This window comes from Pichia membranifaciens (genome assembly GCF_001661235.1).
Source record: "Pichia membranifaciens NRRL Y-2026 unplaced genomic scaffold PICMEscaffold_4, whole genome shotgun sequence".
Classification (NCBI taxonomy): Eukaryota; Fungi; Ascomycota; class Pichiomycetes; order Pichiales; family Pichiaceae; genus Pichia; species Pichia membranifaciens.
In genome coordinates, this window is record NW_017566985.1 from 1,221,706 (window position 1) to 1,240,672 (window position 18,967).

The 18,967-nt window shown below is 49.3% G+C and overlaps 8 protein-coding genes across 8 annotated transcripts; 6 read left to right on the forward strand and 2 right to left on the reverse strand.

Annotated features, from left to right (window-relative positions):
• Nucleotides 1–303: 303 nt before the first annotated feature.
• PICMEDRAFT_22915 (hypothetical protein) lies at nucleotides 304–1,542 on the forward strand (the record flags this gene model as incomplete). The annotated part of the gene is made up of 2 exons (XM_019162285.1): nucleotides 304–691; nucleotides 728–1,542. Coding segments are annotated over 2 exons (1,203 nt in total), but the record flags the coding sequence as incomplete, so codon positions are not given.
• A 396-nt stretch (nucleotides 1,543–1,938) lies between these two features.
• PICMEDRAFT_73548 (hypothetical protein) lies at nucleotides 1,939–3,501 on the forward strand (the record flags this gene model as incomplete). Its single annotated transcript, XM_019164510.1, has 1 exon — nucleotides 1,939–3,501. One exon carries the CDS (start codon nucleotides 1,939–1,941, stop codon nucleotides 3,499–3,501), a length of 1,563 nt encoding a protein of 520 aa, XP_019017185.1.
• A 154-nt stretch (nucleotides 3,502–3,655) lies between these two features.
• Nucleotides 3,656–4,915, forward strand: PICMEDRAFT_151681 (hypothetical protein). The gene has a single exon (XM_019160697.1). The coding sequence runs from the start codon at nucleotides 3,810–3,812 to the stop codon at nucleotides 4,719–4,721; it is 912 nt and encodes a 303-aa protein (XP_019017186.1). The 5' UTR covers nucleotides 3,656–3,809; the 3' UTR covers nucleotides 4,722–4,915.
• A 281-nt stretch (nucleotides 4,916–5,196) lies between these two features.
• On the forward strand, nucleotides 5,197–6,321 carry PICMEDRAFT_73550 (hypothetical protein; the record flags this gene model as incomplete). Its single annotated transcript, XM_019164511.1, has 1 exon — nucleotides 5,197–6,321. The coding sequence occupies one exon, from the start codon at nucleotides 5,197–5,199 to the stop codon at nucleotides 6,319–6,321; it is 1,125 nt and encodes a 374-aa protein (XP_019017187.1).
• Nucleotides 6,322–6,391: 70 nt separating this feature from the next.
• On the reverse strand, nucleotides 6,392–7,564 carry PICMEDRAFT_73551 (hypothetical protein; the record flags this gene model as incomplete). The annotated part of the gene is made up of 1 exon (XM_019164512.1): nucleotides 6,392–7,564. The coding sequence occupies one exon, from the start codon at nucleotides 7,562–7,564 to the stop codon at nucleotides 6,392–6,394; it is 1,173 nt and encodes a 390-aa protein (XP_019017188.1).
• A 339-nt stretch (nucleotides 7,565–7,903) lies between these two features.
• PICMEDRAFT_34275 (hypothetical protein) lies at nucleotides 7,904–8,557 on the forward strand (the record flags this gene model as incomplete). The annotated part of the gene is made up of 1 exon (XM_019162873.1): nucleotides 7,904–8,557. One exon carries the CDS (start codon nucleotides 7,904–7,906, stop codon nucleotides 8,555–8,557), a length of 654 nt encoding a protein of 217 aa, XP_019017189.1.
• PICMEDRAFT_17305 (hypothetical protein) lies at nucleotides 8,239–10,291 on the reverse strand. The gene has a single exon (XM_019161538.1). It carries the CDS (start codon nucleotides 9,840–9,842, stop codon nucleotides 8,625–8,627), a length of 1,218 nt encoding a protein of 405 aa, XP_019017190.1. The 5' UTR covers nucleotides 9,843–10,291; the 3' UTR covers nucleotides 8,239–8,624.
• A 1,477-nt stretch (nucleotides 10,292–11,768) lies between these two features.
• PICMEDRAFT_73554 (hypothetical protein) lies at nucleotides 11,769–18,425 on the forward strand (the record flags this gene model as incomplete). Its single annotated transcript, XM_019164513.1, has 1 exon — nucleotides 11,769–18,425. The coding sequence occupies one exon, from the start codon at nucleotides 11,769–11,771 to the stop codon at nucleotides 18,423–18,425; it is 6,657 nt and encodes a 2,218-aa protein (XP_019017191.1).
• Between the last annotated feature and the right edge of the window lie 542 nt (nucleotides 18,426–18,967).

Here is an 18,967-nt window from a genome sequence, read left to right on the forward strand (position 1 = left end):
ATTAGTCAATCAACAACAAGCATGTGGCTGCATGTGGCGTCGTCGATGATGGTGGTGAGCTCGTTCCTGTTGCTGTGGACTTGCCTCACGCAGAACGCCATCGGAGATGCTCAGATAACCAGCGTGCACGACACCAGCATAGAGGACACAAGGTTCCAGTTTGAGCTCAAACAGATACACGACAAGGTCCCTGGAGGCCGGCATTTGCGTCTTGAGGTTGCGGGCGAGAGAGATGTTGGGATGGCGACAAAGCTAGACGAAAGCGGTGTTATCACCTCGTGTGAGATCAAAGGTCAATATTCCCAGATTCAACGAATAAAGGACCGAAGCCCAGACTCGATGGAATCGTACATATTTCATTCTTTACAGCATCCCGAAATAAATACGGACGATTCCCTAGAGTGGTCAATTGATGATATTGTGATTCCCAATATCTCTGATTCTGAAACCATCTTGCAACTAGCAAAACTAGCGTCCAATGCGTACGCCAGGCTACCGGCTGACCCAAGCTGGAGGGACGTCAGCGACCCCGATTCGAACTTTGGGAAGGCTTTCAACGACAGTGACGGTTTTGGGTGGACAGAAAGTGGACTACGAGGTCATGTTTTTGTGGAAAGTATAGACGAGGGTAAGTTTGAAAGGTCTCCTTTGATCATTATTGCGATAAAGGGCACCAGTGCCGCAGGTTTGGGTGGTGGGAATGGTGGTGGTGGTGATGACGGCGAAGGAAGTACCGGCGACGACGGCCGCACGGTAGAGATGGACAAGTTCAACGACAACTTGCTATTTTCATGTTGCTGTGCCAGAGTCTCCTCGCTATGGACTACTGTCTGCGACTGCTATGAGAAGGCCTACACCTGCAACCAAAACTGTCTCGAAAGGTCGTTGAGAAACCCAGACCGGTACTACAAAGCCGTGTTGGATATCTATCGCAATGTTAGGGAACAGTATCCGGAGAACGAAGTATGGGTGACAGGCCATTCGCTGGGAGGAGCGTTGAGCTCCCTGCTTGGGAGAACGTATGGGCTTCCTGCGGTGACGTTTGAGGCTCCGGGAGAGATGTTGGCAACAAAAAGATTGCATTTGCCAATGCCCCCGGGACTTCCTGCCGAGATGGAGCATATATGGCACTTTGGCAATAATGCGGACCCGATTTTTATGGGAGTTTGCAACGGCGCCTCTTCCAGCTGTGGAATCGCCGGTTACGCCATGGAGTCTGTTTGCCACTCTGGGTTGAAATGTGTCTACGACACTGTCACCACCTTGGGCTGGCACGTGAACATATTGAATCATCGTTTGAAAACTGTCATCGACAAGCTCTTGATGATGTCGAATGAAACTGCACCGTGCGTGAAGCCACCACCGTGCTTAGACTGCTACGACTGGACCTTTGTTGACCATTCGCATAACCGGAAACGTGTGACGAAGTCGATCTCGCATCCATCGCCAACCAGTTCTACATTGTCCAGTACTTCAGGAACGAAAAAGCGCAAATGCTTGAAGAGAACGTGGTATGGTTCATGCTACAAGTGGTCCGATGACGGTGACGACGACGATGGTTCTGTAATGTTTCACCATAGGCTTCCGGTTAGAACCGATGGGGTGATTTAGACGAGGTAAGCATTTCAGTTCAAAGACACTGACACTTTTATGTCTTGTTCCAGACTTGGGTATTGGCACACTACTTTTACGAGTTTATAAATGGCATTTTTGGGTAATAATAGTTTTATAACAGACTAACAAGTTCGCAAAAAAATTAAGAAAAAAAAAATATATTCGGTGTATGTGGGGTATTCAAACGCGTTCTTGTTTTCTTCACAGGTTTGACGCGTACATATCGGAAAGTTGTCGTGTTCTTGCTATAGGATACCAAGATGTATACCAGAGGAAACAACTTCAGCGCAGTACTAACCCTTTGTCATACGATAACCACGGAACATGTTTAAGAAGATTAAAAGAAGAACACAAGGACGCCGCAACTTTGACGGCCCGGTCACATATCTTTCTGGGCCTGCCGATGAAACTATTCTGAAAGAATACCCGGATAGGATATCGTTCTATAAACTTCCACCTATGACCGAGGTGACTTTAGATCAGTTTGAGACCTACGCAATAGACAGACTTAAGATCTTAATAGAAATAAGTAATTTGCAAAGTCAGGGGACAAACTATAGTGATCTTATCAAGCTAATGACAGAAAGAATCAAGATGCTGATGCCATTACATTCTCTAAACACACTTGAGCCAGATCTATTACTTGAGGAAAGACGAAAAGACCACTACTCACACTTTATACTCCGTCTCGCTTTTTGCAGGAGTGAGGAACTAAGAAAGAAGTTTATTAGTACTGAGACATTCCTGTTTAAGTTGAGGTACTCACAGCTCACCAAGAGTGAGAAACAGCAATTTATAAATAGCTTGGACGTTCCATGGGAAGAGGTCACTGACAGTGAAAAGGACGAGTTGAAGGCAGAACTGATTGCTACGCATTTTAATGATGTTTCCATTGGTTTCAAGCAGGGAATACTAGGTGGTTCTTCGAACTACATACAGCGCAAAGTGGTTGACGAGAAGGATGTCTGGGAGTGTATCAAAGACGAGAAGGTGAGCAAACTACCATGGGAAAATGTTCCTGACCTTGTTGCCAGTCGGAAGGTTGTGGTGAGGAAGGGGGACGCTTACGTACCTGAGTTTTTGCAAATGAACCTTTTGGCTAATGAATTCGGGAAATACCTTGAAGAACAGCTACTAATCACCATGAGATTGCTTCCAGGGCTCGATGAAGACGAGCGATTGGTCCCTGTTTTAGACAACTTGTCCAAGGGGTACATTAGCAGTGAGTTCCAGGGTTTCCAGGACGGAGGAGAGCAAGCGGACTCGGAGGTCAATGCGGGTAACGTCAAGCAATTTGAAAAATACTTCCCAGCTTGTGCCAGACGTCTAGCGGATGGGTTGGATGAGCACCACCATTTACGGTATACCGGCAGACAGCAGTTCACATTGTTTTTAAAGGGTATTGGGATGGGCCCGAACGAATCCTTGAAGTTCTGGCAACGGATGTTCACCAGCGGGCCCGGCGCCATGACAGTGGAGAAGTTCAACAAGGAGTACAAGTACAACTTCAGACACAGCTATGGTCTTGAGGGTGCCCGGATTAACTACAAGCCGTGGAGTTGTACCCAGATCCTGTCGAAGCCGAAGCCCAACAAGCAGGAGTCACACGGGTGTCCGTACAGAGACCTGCACAGTGAGAGCCTCACCACGCTGTTACGGAAGATGGGCATGAAGGACGACGGCAACCTGCAGAAGGTTCTCGAGTTGAGCGACTCGAGAGAGTACCAGGCTGCCTGCACGAAGGTCTTCGAGGTCCTCAACTCGGCCACCATCCAGGAAAATATCGGCAAGGGTCTCAGCGTCATGGAGGCCCCGATCACTCACCCGAACGACTACTTCAACAGGGGAGTGTTGTACGAGAAGCGTCTTGAAGAGAAGACAGGTTGAGCTCTCTTGCAGCCTCCTATGTACCTGTGTACCTGTGTGTAAGGCCCATGTAACCGTTGAAACGCATTGTCCTTCGTCTTCCCCGGCTTCCGCTTTCGGCGTGTACCTAACTGCCCTGGCAGCGAAGCCCGATCCGCACTCTCGTGTTTTTGCTAGCGAGGACGTTTTGTGCATTGTATGAAAGTCAGCGTGTTTGTGATCCCGGTGACGTTATAGGAAGCCTAGAGTAGACGAGATGCAGATGACGGGGCAGATAGGACAGAGTTGTAAACGAAACCAGCACCCCGAGAAAGATAGCAAAAGCAGGCATGCAGTTCAAGATCTTCCAGAAGAGAGACACCCCCTCCTCGCCGGCATCGCTTTCCTCGAAACTGGTGCCTGCCACGCCGAAAATGAGGATTGGCGACTTCTCCCTCAAGCCGCCAGTCACCCCGACACTCACAGATGCCTCCTTGCGTGGAGAGCAGAAAAGAACGGGTATACTTGAGGCGCAGTTGAAGGAGGTGAGTTTGACGGCGTCGAAGGCATACGACCAGGTTGAAGACCTGACGTTGCGAAACAACATGCTGGAGGACCAGGTGTTGCAGCAGAAACAGCTTATTGAGAGCTTCACACAGCAGTTGGAGGATGCTGTCCGAGTCCGGCAGGAGCTGAATTTGTTTCAGGAACAGGAGAGTCGGAAGAAGACCGAGGAACGGGGCCAGGACTCGGAGACGCTTTCGAGGCTGGTGCATGAGAAGGAGGCTTTGCGAGCCGATCTGGAGAGGATGAAGGAGGAATTACAGCAGTGTAGGAGCATACTCGGCGAAAAGGATGCTGCTCTTGCGGACATGAAAGTACAACATCGGAAAGAAGTGCAGCAGCTGAATATGCAGCTGCAGAGCGCCCCTGCCAAGCCGCAGGTGATCCTGAGGCCCGCCACTCCGACCAGCGATGGAGAGGAAAAGTGCAGCCAGTATCGAGGCATTGTTGACATGCAGAAGCAGAAGATCGAGGAGCTGGAGGCAGAACTGGAGGTCAAGACCGACGAGTACGAGAAGTCGCTAGGTGAGATCAAAAACACCATGTTGGTGCTGAAAAACAGCCAGATGTTCCTGAGCAAGCAGGGCTATTTGAGCCCCTCGGTACGGGAAGCGTATTTTGGGAACGGCGGTGATAGGGATGGAGGCACCGGCGGCGGTGACACTTACGTTCTGTCAAACATCTCTTTTTTGCCATGAGGCAGATTGAAAAGTTGTTGTTCGCCTACCTTTACCGTACACCGTTTGCCCCAGACCGGTGCTGTTTATTCTCTGCGATGTGCTCTGATCACATTCATTCTTGTCTTTTTACTAACTACTATCCTTCCCTCTGTATATTATAAAACGTGTAACCTTATAGAATTTTAATGGAACTGTTGAGAACCATTTAAGGAGGGGGAGAATCGGGGTGCTAGAAAAATACAGACGTAACATAGGTCTGTGACCTTGCAGCTTCTTAATTGTAGTCTATGCCACCCCCGTTTCTGCTGGAGAAAGTCCAGTTGAACAGTAAAGACGTCCTCCAATATGGCACGTGATCCTATTTCGCTTTTGGAAGATACGCGTCGAATGGTTTAACCTACTTTTCATGTGTCTACTGGAAAGGCCAGCTCATGTTGAGAGATGGCTCGGAGGTTCGGCTTCACTGGATGCAAGGTGGTGGCAGCAGAACACAATGAAGATAGCCAATCTAGTGCTACAGATCACATCGTTGCTATTGCTTGCGTTGTGTCCACATGCGGTGGATGCGGCGCTGTCAGTGGACAAGTTGAAGAAGAGCGTTTCGGACTCCAATCCCATCTACAATGTCCCCCAGGGGCAATTAAAGGATGTCGTCACAGGGTTGAAACCATACGGCATGGTATTGCTTGTGACAACTGCCAACCCGAGGTTTGGCTGCGATTTGTGTGGGCAATTCGAACCGGTGTATGCCCAGATCATCCGGGCGGTGTACCAGAAGTACCCTGCTCTCAAGGATGAGGCTTTCTTTCTGAGGGTGGAAGCAGCCGACCACCTCGAGTATTTGAAAGAACTTGGAGTAACGTCGGTTCCACGGGTTTGGGGCTTTCCAAACAGCATGGGTGTTTTGGGAGAGGAGAAGTTCAACAAGGTGAAGTCGCTGCTCGAGGAGCAGAAGCAGGCGTTGGCCAACAACGGGGTATTCATTGAGCCGGAGTGGTACGACTTGAAACAGGCCGGAATGGAGCACTTTGTGTTTGAGCTCACGAAGGGAGACAATTGGGAGGCTGTCATTGGCAAGTTTGCCGAGTTTCTGGGCAACACTTTGCATGTCGACGTGAACGCTGCTCTCGTCGAGGGTGTGAAGAAGTCGAAGATCGACTGGTTTGTCACGGCGCAATGGTTTGTCTACTTCCTTGTTGGGGTCAAGGTGTTGCAGAGGATAAGACAGAACTCTGCGGAGGGGGTGCGGTTCTGGGCCGACCGCAGGCTCTATGCGTACCTCTCGATCGTGCTGATCTTCATCTGTGTTTCTGGGTTCAACTTCACCATGCAAAGAGGATCGCCGTTTGTGTCGCAGAAGGACGGGAAGGTTCTCTGGATTGCGCCAACTAGCACGACGCAGTTTGGGTCGGAGATCATCATCGGTGTGCTTCTGCATGTGGCCTTCATGTGCGTGGTTGTCTTTCTCATTGACGGAACCCGGCTGGTGCAGGGGGCATACAAGAGCATGGCACTCGTTGCCGCCTCGATGCTGCTGGCGTATGTGCTCATGTTGGGGGCAAACATCTACGCTATCAAAAGTCCAGGGTATCCATTAAACTATGTAAAGCTGCTGTGAGCTGCGAGTGTAAATCTATTAGCGTAACACTACGATCAGTATACAAATGGGGGAAGTCTGTGTCAGCGCATCAGTCGTCGCTGCCGTGGTCGTGGTCGTGGCTGGCGGAGAGCATGGAGCCGTCCTGCTCGCTCTTGTTGATCCAGTAGAAGGAGAAGCACACCAAAAAGGCTCCGAAGAAGTAGATGGGCGAGTTGAGCTTGAACTTGAAGAGCACGTCGCAGATCAGGGCGAGCGGGATGGTGAGACACAAGCCTACGGTGACGGTCAAGGGGGACGTGAGGAGCATGGCGCGTGCCCAGAGGAAGTCGGCCAAGAAGGAGATCATGCAGTTGAAGAGAATGACGAACCACACGTCGCCCGAGGGCGGGAGCTCGAACGTCTCCAGCTTGAGGTAGTGCACGAGGAGGAGAGAGGGCCAGAGGAAGACGATGTTGAAGACGCCCACAAAGCCGAAAAACAAGCGCATGTCGATGCGGGAGTCGTCCTTGACCTTGAGCTTGAGCAAGATCGAGTACACGCCGTAGCAGAGGGCGCTCAGGAGAGCCAACATGTCGCCCAGCAGCACGACACGGAAGGGCGTCGAGCCAGACGTCTGCGGCTCGTCGTTCAGCGTCACGCACAGCACGCCCACGAACAAGCCCGCCAACGACAGGATCTTCTCTGTGTTGAACGTCTCCTGGCTCACCAGGTACCCGACGAGCATCGTGAAGAACGACGACGTCGACGAGAGAATCGTCTGCGACGACACCGACGTGAACAGCAACGACGCGTTGTTGAAGAAGTTCGACGAGAACCAGAGGATGCAGAACGACAGCGACAACCGCAGCGTCTCCCGGAACGTCAACGCGTGCAGCTTGCTGTCTGCGCTGCCCGAGCCCTGCTCCTCGTCCCCCGCCGTCTCCCGAGGCACCAACGACGCCTCCTCCGCAAGCAGGATCTCGCTCCCGGCCCCCCAGCCCTCTCCGCCCACCCCCCACCTCTCCCGCCGCCACCGACCCACGTAGTACGGCACCAAGTACAGCGAGAACGACGCTGTGTTGAACCATGTGATCAGAAACGGCTTCGAGTACACCTGCTTTTCAAACAGGTCGTTCAGCAAGAACGACGAAAGCACCCACAACACCACCACACAGCATAGGAAAAAGAGACCCAGAGACCACTCTCTCGATCGCGGCGACTTGTTGGACGGCGTCATCTTCTGGCGGGTCTTGTATGGGCCACCAGCTTCTTCCTGACCCATTTAACTCTCTTCTTCTTCTCTTGAAACCTGACATCAACACTTCCAGACAGCCACTTATCTGCTGTCTCTGCCCCCCGCCCCTCGCTCTCGTTCCGCTATCGCGTGCGCCGCAGATAACCGCCACAGCGGCGATTTTGGGTCGATCGTCCTTTTACGCTTTTGGCTGAAAATTTTCAGCGGCGCCGGCGGCAGAGCGAGAGGGGGGAGACGGAGGGAGGAAGGACGGACGAGAGCAGACAAGAGACAGATGGAAGAGAAGGTGGCAACAAGAGGACAGCAGGAGACGGGACGGAGGGGGCCGGAGAGGGATACAGAAGGACACAGGATAGCAGAGAAGCAATGTGGCTATTTGGCGGAACAAGCAAGAAGGAGGAGAGTGCAGAAACGGCTCCAGCAAGGGTTGCAGCGGAGCAGGAGGACACACAGCTCAGCATGTCGGCGCTCCCGGTGTTCGATGCGTCGAAGCTGCACCCGCTTGCCGGGCTCGACAAGGACCTGGAGTACCTCGACCTCGACGAGGAGAAGTTGAACACGGTGGAGGGCACGGGCAACGGGATCCTGCCATCGCGTGGGTGGACGGACGACTTGTGCTACGGCACGGGGACGTTGTACGTGAGCGGGTTGGGGCTCGGGGGGCTGGTGGGTCTGAACGAGGGGCTGAAGCATCTTCCGCAGGGGTCGGTGGACCCGGTGACGGGGGCGGTGAAGGCTGCGCCGTTCAAGTTGAAGTTGAACACGGTGTTGAACCAGGTGACCAAGCACGGGCCGCACGTGGGGAACTCGGCGGGGGTGCTCGGGCTCCTGTACAACATCATCGACTCGAGTCTGGACGCGTACCGCGGCAGACACGACGACCTGAACTCGCTGGCGTCCGGTGCGTTGGCGGGCGCCATCTTCAAGAGCACGTCCGGGCCGAAGGCCATGGCGTACAGCACGGGGCTCATGACTGCGGCTGCGGCCGCGTGGTGTGGGTTCAAGAGAATGCTCAACTAGTGCTGCGTGCCGGCGCCCTCCCTCTACAGGGGATCCTGTCATATAATGTATTTAAAAGTGAATAGTGTCATGTACATTGTGCCAGCGCCAAAGGCTGCGGCTGCCAGCGCGCAACAACAAGGCAGTAGTGCGAGTTGATCAAGTTCAACTCCTCCAGCTCGTCGAGCATCTCCAAGCGGCTGATGCGCTCGAGCTCCGCGTCGTCCACCTCGTGGTCGTACACCCACTTCATGTCCTTGCACCACACGTCGCAGCGGTGCTGCGTGTCCGTGTCGAGCAGCCGCCGGAACCGCTCGATCTGCGCCGCCACCGTGCCGTACACCAGCAGCGTCGGCATCTCGATGCCGCGGCAGATGAGGTTCTTCACCATCACCTCTCCGAACCGGTTCGGCTGGCGGCCCGCGTCGCCCGCTGTCTGCGGCTGGTCGGACCCGCCCAACGGCTCGTACACGACGAACTCACCGTCGTCGAGGCTGCGGCGCCAGAAACGGACCACGTTGTCGGAGTCGTCCTGCGAGAGGTAGCAGAGGCAGCACTCGCTCACCACGAGCGTCGGCACGGCGCCGTCGAGACGCTCCAGCCCGGGCACCGTGTGCAGCGCCCGCTCGGGCGTCAACCCCCGGAGGTCGCACGGAACCAGGTGGTATCGGTCGGTGTGCAACGTCGGGTCCACGGCGGCGATCTGCGCCGCCGTCCGGGGCAGCTCCGCCGGCGGCAGCGCCGGGGCCCCCACGCACGCCGAGAGCTGCTCCGAAGAGAGGATCGCCAACTTCTTCAACCTCGCCGTCTGCTCGAAGTCGAGCTCGTAGTAGTGCACGTTGGCGTTCTGCGCCACCACCCCGAACGCCCGCGTGTCGCTGCCGGCGCCGAGCGACACCACCTGCACCTTCCCGGCGTGCCTGTGCCGGGCGACAAACTGCTCCACCGTGCGGGAGATCGCCGTCGTGCGCAAGTACGTGCCCCTGTTGATCAGCGGCGGCTTCAGCGGCGTGAACCGCCCCGTCTTCGCCGCCACCACGGCCCTGTCCAGCTGCGCCACCGCAGCCACGTCCCCGATGTTGGCCGGAAGCACGTTGAAGAACTGCGACCGCAGTCTGCGGGCAAGCGCAAACCGCTTGAACTCCGACCCACACCCCGCCACCTGGTAGTGCACCAGCAGCGGCACCAGCGCCCCAAGGAGCCTGTCCTCGGGCGTGTATCCCTTCAAGAAGCACGACAACCTCGACGAGAGCGCATCGAAGTCCGTCTGTCTCACCGCCTCGTCCGTGTCGCCGCCTGTAATCATCGCCTGCTGCACTGTCCACTGGCTCTGCCTGTCTGTAGGCCTGTGCTGCTGTCTTCTGCTGCCTCCTGCTGCCCTGTTTCCAGCAGAAACGGCTTCTCCAGAACACCCTTTGCGTGTGAAGCCACGGCTCGTGCAAACGTCCCCCTAGGGCGCTGTTCGCCAGATGTTGCGGACGATCGTCCCAGAATCGCATCGACGCGTCGGTCCCCGGCCCTGCACCACCCCTGCGGGCCGTGCTGCCACGGCTTTTGGTGGGGAAAAAAATGTTGGTCCGGCCTTGACGTCACACCGGGGGCATGCAACGGGGCGAGAGGGCGAGAGGACGCCGAGCAGGGGCGAAGAAGGGCGCACCAGCACACGGGGCACGGGGGCACCTGGTACGCACGCACACACGGGGCAAGACACACCACACACACGCATGCCAGCAATGGCAACGGCAACACCAGCCAGAATCCCTCTTGGCCCTCTGAAACGGGGGCTCGGCTCGGGAAAACCCCCGCAGCCCATCGCGTAACGGCAGCCGTCAAGACAGGGCGCGGCCCGGCGCGCGGCCCGGCGCCGACGCGTCGGCGCCTGCTCCGCTGCAGCGACACACACGCAACGTGTTCTGCTTGCGCGGGGCGGCGCCAGCGGGCCCAACGTTTGGAGCCGCTGTTGTTGGTCTCGCGCCTCGGAGGTGGAAACAGAAGCGGTGCAGCGCAGGGCCGGCAACAACGCGCTGAGCGCCGAGCGCTCAGCGCTCAGCTGCAGGAGATACGGGAGTGCTCAGCACTTGTATATATTGGCAGCAGACTCCCCTTCTGGCTAGGTGCCGGTAGGTGGTGTTGCCCCGCTCTTGCGAGGCTCAGTGGACTAGGCTAGCACGTTTGCAAGGACAAACCGACCACAAACAAACAAACAACAAACAAACACCCCCACGCACTCCGTTCTGTTCCCGCCGACTCGCAACACAGCTGACGACAGATCCATCCTACATCCACAGACCCGTTGCACGCATCGTCCAGAACGCCATTACTCAGCCATTGAATTGTTTGTGTAGCTGGTTCTCTGCATCCCGCCAGTAGCACCACTTGCCCCGTACTGTCCGCACACGCTCACGCCAGACAGACAGCATCAGACGCCGCCCGCATCTGCGCATCTGGCCTCCGAAAAACACCTCTCCAGGCCCGGCTCCGTCCACTCTACATCCGCAACAGCGTCAGCTGAGCACTCCTGCCTCTGATCCGCCCGCTGCAGCCCTACATTTCTCATCAAAGACAGCCACCAGGATATACACACTATATCTCTAATATTGTCTCTAAGGTACGTTACTTTTTACTATGCTTTGCTCCTTTTTTTTCTGCCTCTTCTCTCTGCTTCGCCCTCCCCAATTGCCCCTTTGTCCATTTGCTCTCTGCTTCTACCCCTGTCTCCCCAGTCCGCTGAAAAATCAAACATTTTTCCATGAAAAAATCAACAATGCCAACATTTTCGGTTCCGCAGACCGCGAATTCAACACATTTCCAGCGGAGAAAAACATGCACACAGCATGCCGGCCTCAACGCATTCCGCCTGTCCACAACTGCAAAAAGACAGACCCAGACACGAATAAATGATGCACAACTGAAATTGTCCTCAAAGAACGCCAGAAAAAGCCACACAGCACGACACTACAGCCAGCGGAACCCGGGACCGTAGCTCGCCGGCGCAAAGAATAACATGAACCGAATTGGGCGGCACCCAACATAGTAGTAGCAGCAGAAGCAATTGGTCGTCAGCGCCTTCTCCTGAATGAAACTAACACCCCTGCCCTCTCCTCTCTTGTACAGAAATCTATTTTCTAAACAAATTTCCCTCCGTCGTTCCTACACGCCTAATTTATTCATAAGACAGATTTACAATCCTATAAACACTTTTAGATACTCCTCCACGTCACGACTATACACTATGACTAACACAGAATTAGCACAAAAACACCAGGCACTAACCAAAAGTTTCCTCGGCTACAACACCATCGACAAGGCAGAGCCATCTGCCTTGAAGGACTTTGTCGTCAAACACGAAGGTCACACCGTCATCAAGAAAGTCTTGATCTCGAACAACGGTATTGCCGCAGTGAAAGAAATCAGATCCGTCAGAAAATGGGCCTACGAAACCTTTGGCGATGAGAAAACAATCCAATTCGTCGCCATGGCAACCCCAGAAGATTTGGAGGCAAACGCCGAATACATCAGAATGGCAGACCAATATGTCGAAGTTCCCGGCGGAACCAACAACAACAACTATGCCAACGTTGACTTGATTGTCGAAATCGCAGAAAGAACCAAGGTCGACGCAGTCTGGGCTGGTTGGGGTCATGCCTCCGAAAACCCAGATTTGCCGGAAAAATTGGCAGCCTCTCCTAGAAAAATCATCTTTATCGGTCCTCCAGGTTCAGCAATGAGATCCTTGGGTGACAAGATTTCCTCCACCATTGTCGCACAACACGCCAAGGTCCCTTGTATCCCTTGGTCCGGTACTGGTGTCGACAAGGTTGTGGTCGATAAGACCTCGAACTTGGTTTCCGTTGATGACGAAACCTACGCTAAAGGTTGCTGCATCTCTGCAGAAGATGGTTTAATCAAGGCAAAAGAAATAGGTTTCCCAGTTATGATTAAAGCCTCTGAAGGTGGTGGTGGTAAAGGTATCAGAAAAGTCGATGACGAAAAAGACTTTGCCAGATTATACGAACAGGCTGCAAATGAAATCCCAGGTTCTCCAATCTTCATCATGAAGTTGGCTGGTGCAGCAAGACATTTAGAGGTACAATTGTTGGCCGATCAATACGGTACAAACATTTCCCTTTTTGGTAGAGATTGTTCCGTTCAAAGAAGACATCAGAAGATTATTGAAGAAGCCCCTGTCACAATCGCAAAGCCAGAAACTTTCAGAGAAATGGAAGCCGCAGCAGTTAGATTGGGAGAGTTGGTCGGTTACGTCTCTGCTGGTACTGTCGAATACTTGTACTCCTTTGCAGATGACAAGTTCTACTTTTTGGAATTGAACCCAAGATTACAGGTTGAGCATCCAACCACTGAAATGGTTTCCGGTGTCAACCTCCCTGCTGCTCAATTGCAGATTGCCATGGGTATTCCAATGCACAGAATCAGCGACATTAGATTATTGTACGGTGTTGATCCTCACACTTCAACTGAAATTGACTTCACCTTCAAGAACCCTGAAAGCTTACAAACCCAAAGAAAACCAACTCCAAAGGGTCACTGTACTGCTTGTCGTATCACCTCTGAAGACCCTAGTGAAGGTTTCAAGCCTTCCGGTGGTACCATTCATGAATTGAATTTCAGATCTTCTTCAAACGTCTGGGGTTACTTTTCTGTCGCGAACCAATCCTCCATTCATTCTTTTGCCGACTCTCAATTCGGTCATATCTTTGCGTTCGGTGAAAACAGACAAGCGTCCAGAAAACATATGGTTGTTGCTTTGAAAGAATTGAGTATTAGAGGTGACTTCAGAACCACTGTAGAATATTTGATCAAACTTTTGGAAACTCCTGATTTCTCCGAAAATACAATCACCACTGGTTGGTTGGATGAATTGATCTCCAAAAAACTAACTGCAGAAAGACCAGATTCAAACTTAGCTGTCATCTGTGGTGCAGTCACTAAAGCTTATCTTCAAGCAGATGAATGCAAAAAGGAATACATATGCTCTTTGGAAAAAGGACAAGTTCCTTCAAAGGAATTATTGAAAACCATCTTCACTGTTGAATTCATTTACGAAGGCTACAAATACAAATTTACTGTCGCAAAGGCCAGTGAAGAAGATTTCACCTTATTCATCAACGGTTCTAGAGTCATGGCAAATGTCAAATCCTTATCTGATGGAGGCTTATTGATTGCCTTGGGAGGCAAATCTCATTCCATCTATTGGAAGGAAGAAGTTGCGGCCACTAGATTATCAGTTAATGGTAAGACATGTCTATTGGAAATTGAAAATGATCCTACCCAATTAAGAACTCCTTCTCCAGGTAAATTGATTAAGTATCTGGTTGAAGACGGTGAACACATTGACGCTGGCCAACCATTTGCTGAGGTCGAAGTGATGAAGATGTGTATGCCTTTGATTGCCACCGAAAATGGTACAGTTCAACTCTTGAAGCAACCTGGTTCCACAGTCAATGCTGGTGATATCTTGGCAATCCTTTCACTGGATGATCCATCCAAGGTTAAACATGCACTACCATTTGAGAAAACTTTACCAGATTTAGGTATCCCTATGATTGGTGGTGCCAAACCAGCTCATAGATTTGAAAGACTATACAGAATTTTAACATCTATTTTGAAAGGTTTCGATAATCAAGTTGTCATGAAGTCTACTTTGACCAAATTGATTAGTGTTCTCAGAGATCCAGAATTGCCATACTCTGAATGGGGCAACCAAATTTCTGCTCTTCATTCAAGATTGCCAGCCAAGTTAGATGCTCAATTAACTGATTTAGTTAAAAGAACTGAAAAAAGAAATGCGGAATTCCCATCCAAACAAATCTTAGCCCTTTTTGAAAAAACCAAGAAAGAGGAAGACATCGATGCATTATTTGATCAAGTTGTTGAGCCATTAACCTCTATTGCAAAACGTTATGAAGAAGGTTTATCTGTTCATGAATACAACGTTTTTGCGGGATTACTGGAAGAATACTTTAGAGTCGAATCCTTGTTTGCTGGTGATAATGTAAGAGAAGAAGATGTTATTTTGAAACTAAGAGATGAAAATAAAGATGACCTAGCTGTCGTAGTTCAAACTGTTCTATCACATTCCAGAATTGCATCTAAAAACAATTTGATTATTGCTATTCTCGAAAACTACCAATCTATCTTGAAGAATTCCCCAACAGCTGTTGAGGTCTTTAGGAAACCTTTGAAGAAGATTGTTGAATTGGACACTAGAGCTACTGCAAAAGCCACTTTGAAGGCTAGAGAAATTCTCATCCAGTGCTCAATGCCTTCTATTGCTGAAAGAACTGAACAGTTGCAACACATTTTGAAGACGTCGGTGATCTCTTCCAAATTCGGTGAGATTGGTGTTCCACAACATACTTTACCTTCTATGCCTGTTATTCAAGATATCATTGACTCCAAGTACACTCTGTTTGATGTTTTAACCCCTTTCTTGTGTTCTTCAGACCAATGGGTTGCTGCAGCTGCTGCTGAAGTCTACGTTAGAAGAGCTTACAGAGCATACTCAGTTCAAGGTGTCAAGCACGAGATTCCAGAGTCTACAAAGGACACAACGATCTTGAAGTGGAGCTTCCAATTGCCAAGCTTGTCCACCTCTAGCTTCAACGCTGTTCCAGACTCTTTGAGAAGCGACAACTCCATGAACAGGGCTGTATCTGTCTCTGACTTGACCTTCCTGATAAACAAAAATGACTCTCAACCAGTCAGATCTGGTGTTTTGGTTTCTGCACAACATTTGGATGAAGCAGAAAGTGCTTTGTCCGCTGGATTAGATTCATTAGCAAAAGATTTGAAGGATACATCTGCTCTTGTCAATGTCTGTAACATTGTTATCGGCTCTACTGACGGTTATACCGAACAATCGTCTATAGTATCCAAGATGCAACAAGTTGTAAATGATTACAAGACTGAATTGAACAATGTTGGCCTTAGAAGAGTTACCTTTGTTGTTGGTGACAGTGATGGCTCATATCCAAAGTACTTCACTTTCAAGACATCCAATATTGGTGATATTTACACGGAAGACCAAATGATCAGACATGTTGAACCAGCCTTAGCCTATCAATTAGAGTTGGGAAGACTGTCCAACTTCAACATCAAGTCGATTCCAACCGATAATAGAAATATTCACGTCTATGAAGCATCTGCTAAGAACTCGGCTGGTATTGATAGAAGATACTTTACTAGAGGTATTATCAGAACGGGCTCAATCAAAAGTGAAATCACTGCATCTGAATATTTAACCTCCGAAGCCCACAGATTAGTGTCTGATATTTTAGATCAGCTTGAGATTCTTGATACCTCTAACACCGACCTGAACCACATTTTCATCAACTTCTCTGCTGTTTTCAATATCACCCCTGAAGATGTTGAAAATGCATTTGCAAGTTTCTTAGAAAGATTTGGTAGAAGGTTATGGAGATTGAGAGTTACTGGTGCAGAAATCAGAATAATGTGTACTGATTCAACGACTGGTATTCCATTCCCGTTGAGAGCAGTTATTAACAACGTCAGTGGTTATGTTGTCAAGTCTGAACTATACATTGAAGAGAAAAATGCCCAAGGTGAATGGATTTTCAAGTCTATTGGAACACCAGGTTCTATGCACTTGAGACCAATCTCTACACCATATCCAACCAAAGAGTGGTTACAACCTAAGAGACAAAGAGCTCATCAATTAGGTACTACATACGTTTATGACTTCCCTGAATTATTCAAGCAAGCTTTGCTTTCTTCCTGGAAGGAATTTGATGCTGATGCCAAGATAACTGACTCATTTTTCTCATATGAAGAATTGATCACTGATGATTCTGATGATGTTACACCAGTCAGCAGAGAACCTGGTGCTAACAATATTGGTATGGTTGCTTTCTTGGTTAGCGCAAAGACTCCTGAATATCCAAAGGGTAGACAATTTGTTATTGTTGCCAATGACATCACTTTCAAGATTGGTTCATTTGGTCCAACCGAAGATGCCTTCTTCAATAAGGTTACCGAATATGCAAGAGAACATGGAATTCCAAGAATTTACTTGTCTGCTAATTCTGGTGCCAGAATTGGGATTGCTGAAGAATTGCTGCCTTACTATAAGGTCAACTGGAATGATCCTAATGATCCAGCTAAGGGCTTCTCCTATCTATACTTGAGCTCAGAAGACATGGCCGAACTGGAAAAGACTGGTAAAGGCTCTTCTGTTGTTACATCCAAGATTGTTGAGAATGGTGAAACCAGATACGTTATTGACACTATTGTCGGTATGGAAGATGGTTTAGGTGTTGAATGTTTGAAGGGTTCTGGTTTGATTGCCGGTGCTACTTCCAGAGCATATAAAGATATCTTCACAATCACATTGGTCACTTGTAGATCAGTTGGAATTGGTGCATATTTGGTTAGATTGGGTGAAAGAGCCATTCAAGTTGAAGGCCAGCCAATCATTTTGACTGGTGCACCTGCTATAAACAAGTTACTTGGTAGAGAAGTTTACTCTTCCAACTTGCAATTGGGTGGTACTCAAATCATGTACAAAAATGGTGTTTCTCATTTGACTGCAGCTGATGATTTAGATGGTGTAGAGAAAATCATGAAATGGTTATCTTACATCCCTGCAAAGAGAGGAGCTCCTGTTCCAATCTTAGAAAGTGAGGACACCTGGGATAGACCAGTAGACTTCAAGCCAACCAAGAATGAGCAGTATGATGTTAGATGGATGATTGAAGGTAGAGAGACTGAATCAGGTTTTGAATACGGTCTGTTTGACAAGGACTCTTTCCAAGAAACTTTATCAGGATGGGCCAGAGGTGTTACTATTGGTAGAGCTAGATTAGGTGGTATTCCAATGGGTGTCATTGGTGTCGAAACTCGTACTGTTGAAAACATGTACCCAGCAGATCCAGCTAACCCAGACTCTATCGAATTTTTGGTACAAGAAGCAGGTCAAGTTTGGTATCCTAACTCTGCTTTCAAGACTGCTCAAGCAATCAACGACTTCAATCATGGTGAGCAGTTGCCACTTATGATTCTAGCCAACTGGAGAGGTTTCTCTGGTGGTCAGCGTGATATGTACAACGAAGTCCTGAAGTATGGTTCCTTTATTGTCGATGCTTTGGTTGACTTCAAGCAACCAATCTTCACTTACATTCCTCCAACTGGTGAACTAAGAGGTGGGTCTTGGGTCGTTGTTGATCCAACTATCAATAAAGATATGATGGAAATGTATGCTGATATTGAATCTAGAGCAGGTGTCCTAGAACCAGCTGGTATGGTTGGTATCAAATACAGAGAAAACAAGCTGGTTGAGACCATGAATAGATTGGATGCCACTTGTCACGAGTTGAAGGCCAAGGCTGATGCAGCAACATCCGAAGAAGAAAAGACAGAATTGTCTAAGGAATTGAGTACCAGACACGCAAAGCTCTTACCAGTTTACCAACAAATCTCTGTGCAATTTGCAGACTTACATGATAGATCTGGGCGTATGTTAGCCAAGGGTGTCATAAGAAAAGAATTAGAATGGTCTGAAGCTAGAAGATTCTTTTTCTGGAGAGTTAGAAGAAGAATGAACGAAGAATACTTAATTAAAAGAATTGCCGACCAAATTCCAACTTCTACGAGACTTGAAAAGTCTGCTAGATTGAACTCCTTTTACCCAGCAAGTTTGGACATTCAAAACGATAAAGATGTTGCTTTATGGATTGAAGAAAACCACAAGACTTTGGACTCTCAATTGAAAAAGTTGAAGGGTGATTCGGTCAAACAGACATTGGCTAAGTTATTCAAGAGTGACATCAAGAATACCCGCCAGGGATTAGCTGAAATAATGTCTGTTTTGCCAGCCGATGAAAAGGAACAGATTCTCAAACTTCTTAAATAATTATGACACTGTGATGGATTAGAGCACTAATACTTGGAAGTTCTGCTTTGTTTGTTTGTTTGTCTTAAGTTGTTACTTTCACTTAATGCGTTGCTCTAATTTTAATCAGTGAGTATCCTAATGTTTTCATTATATGTAAATATCCATTTTTACCATGTGTATATATATTCAATATCAATATCTAGTTTTTAGTTTTACAGAAAAAGCCGCAATGTAGTTTGGAAATAAAAATTTCCTAAAGCGGTAATTCTTGAAGTGATTTATTTATATTTTCTCTGGAAGTTGCCCTATCATTTACATCTTGAGAGGGAAACTCATTGAACCCTCACAGCATCTTTTATCCTTCAAGTTTCTCTGCTATAATGATATGGTCGCCGAGTTTCTTATCCAACCAGCCTCATTTGCTTCAACACACCATAACTACAAAGAAGTATTAAGTTATTCTCTTTGCTTAGTTAAATCGCTTCGATAGGAAGTGAAATAGGCAATTTGCACACATACACACACAATTACACACACACTATACACACATATACACACTA

Bases quoted from the DNA above. Each gene is read 5' to 3' on its own strand.
- PICMEDRAFT_151681 (XM_019160697.1), top strand. From the start codon at position 3,810: ATGCAGTTCAAGATCTTCCAGAAGAGAGACACCCCCTCCTCGCCGGCA.
- PICMEDRAFT_17305 (XM_019161538.1), bottom strand. From the start codon at position 9,842: ATGATTACAGGCGGCGACACGGACGAGGCGGTGAGACAGACGGACTTC.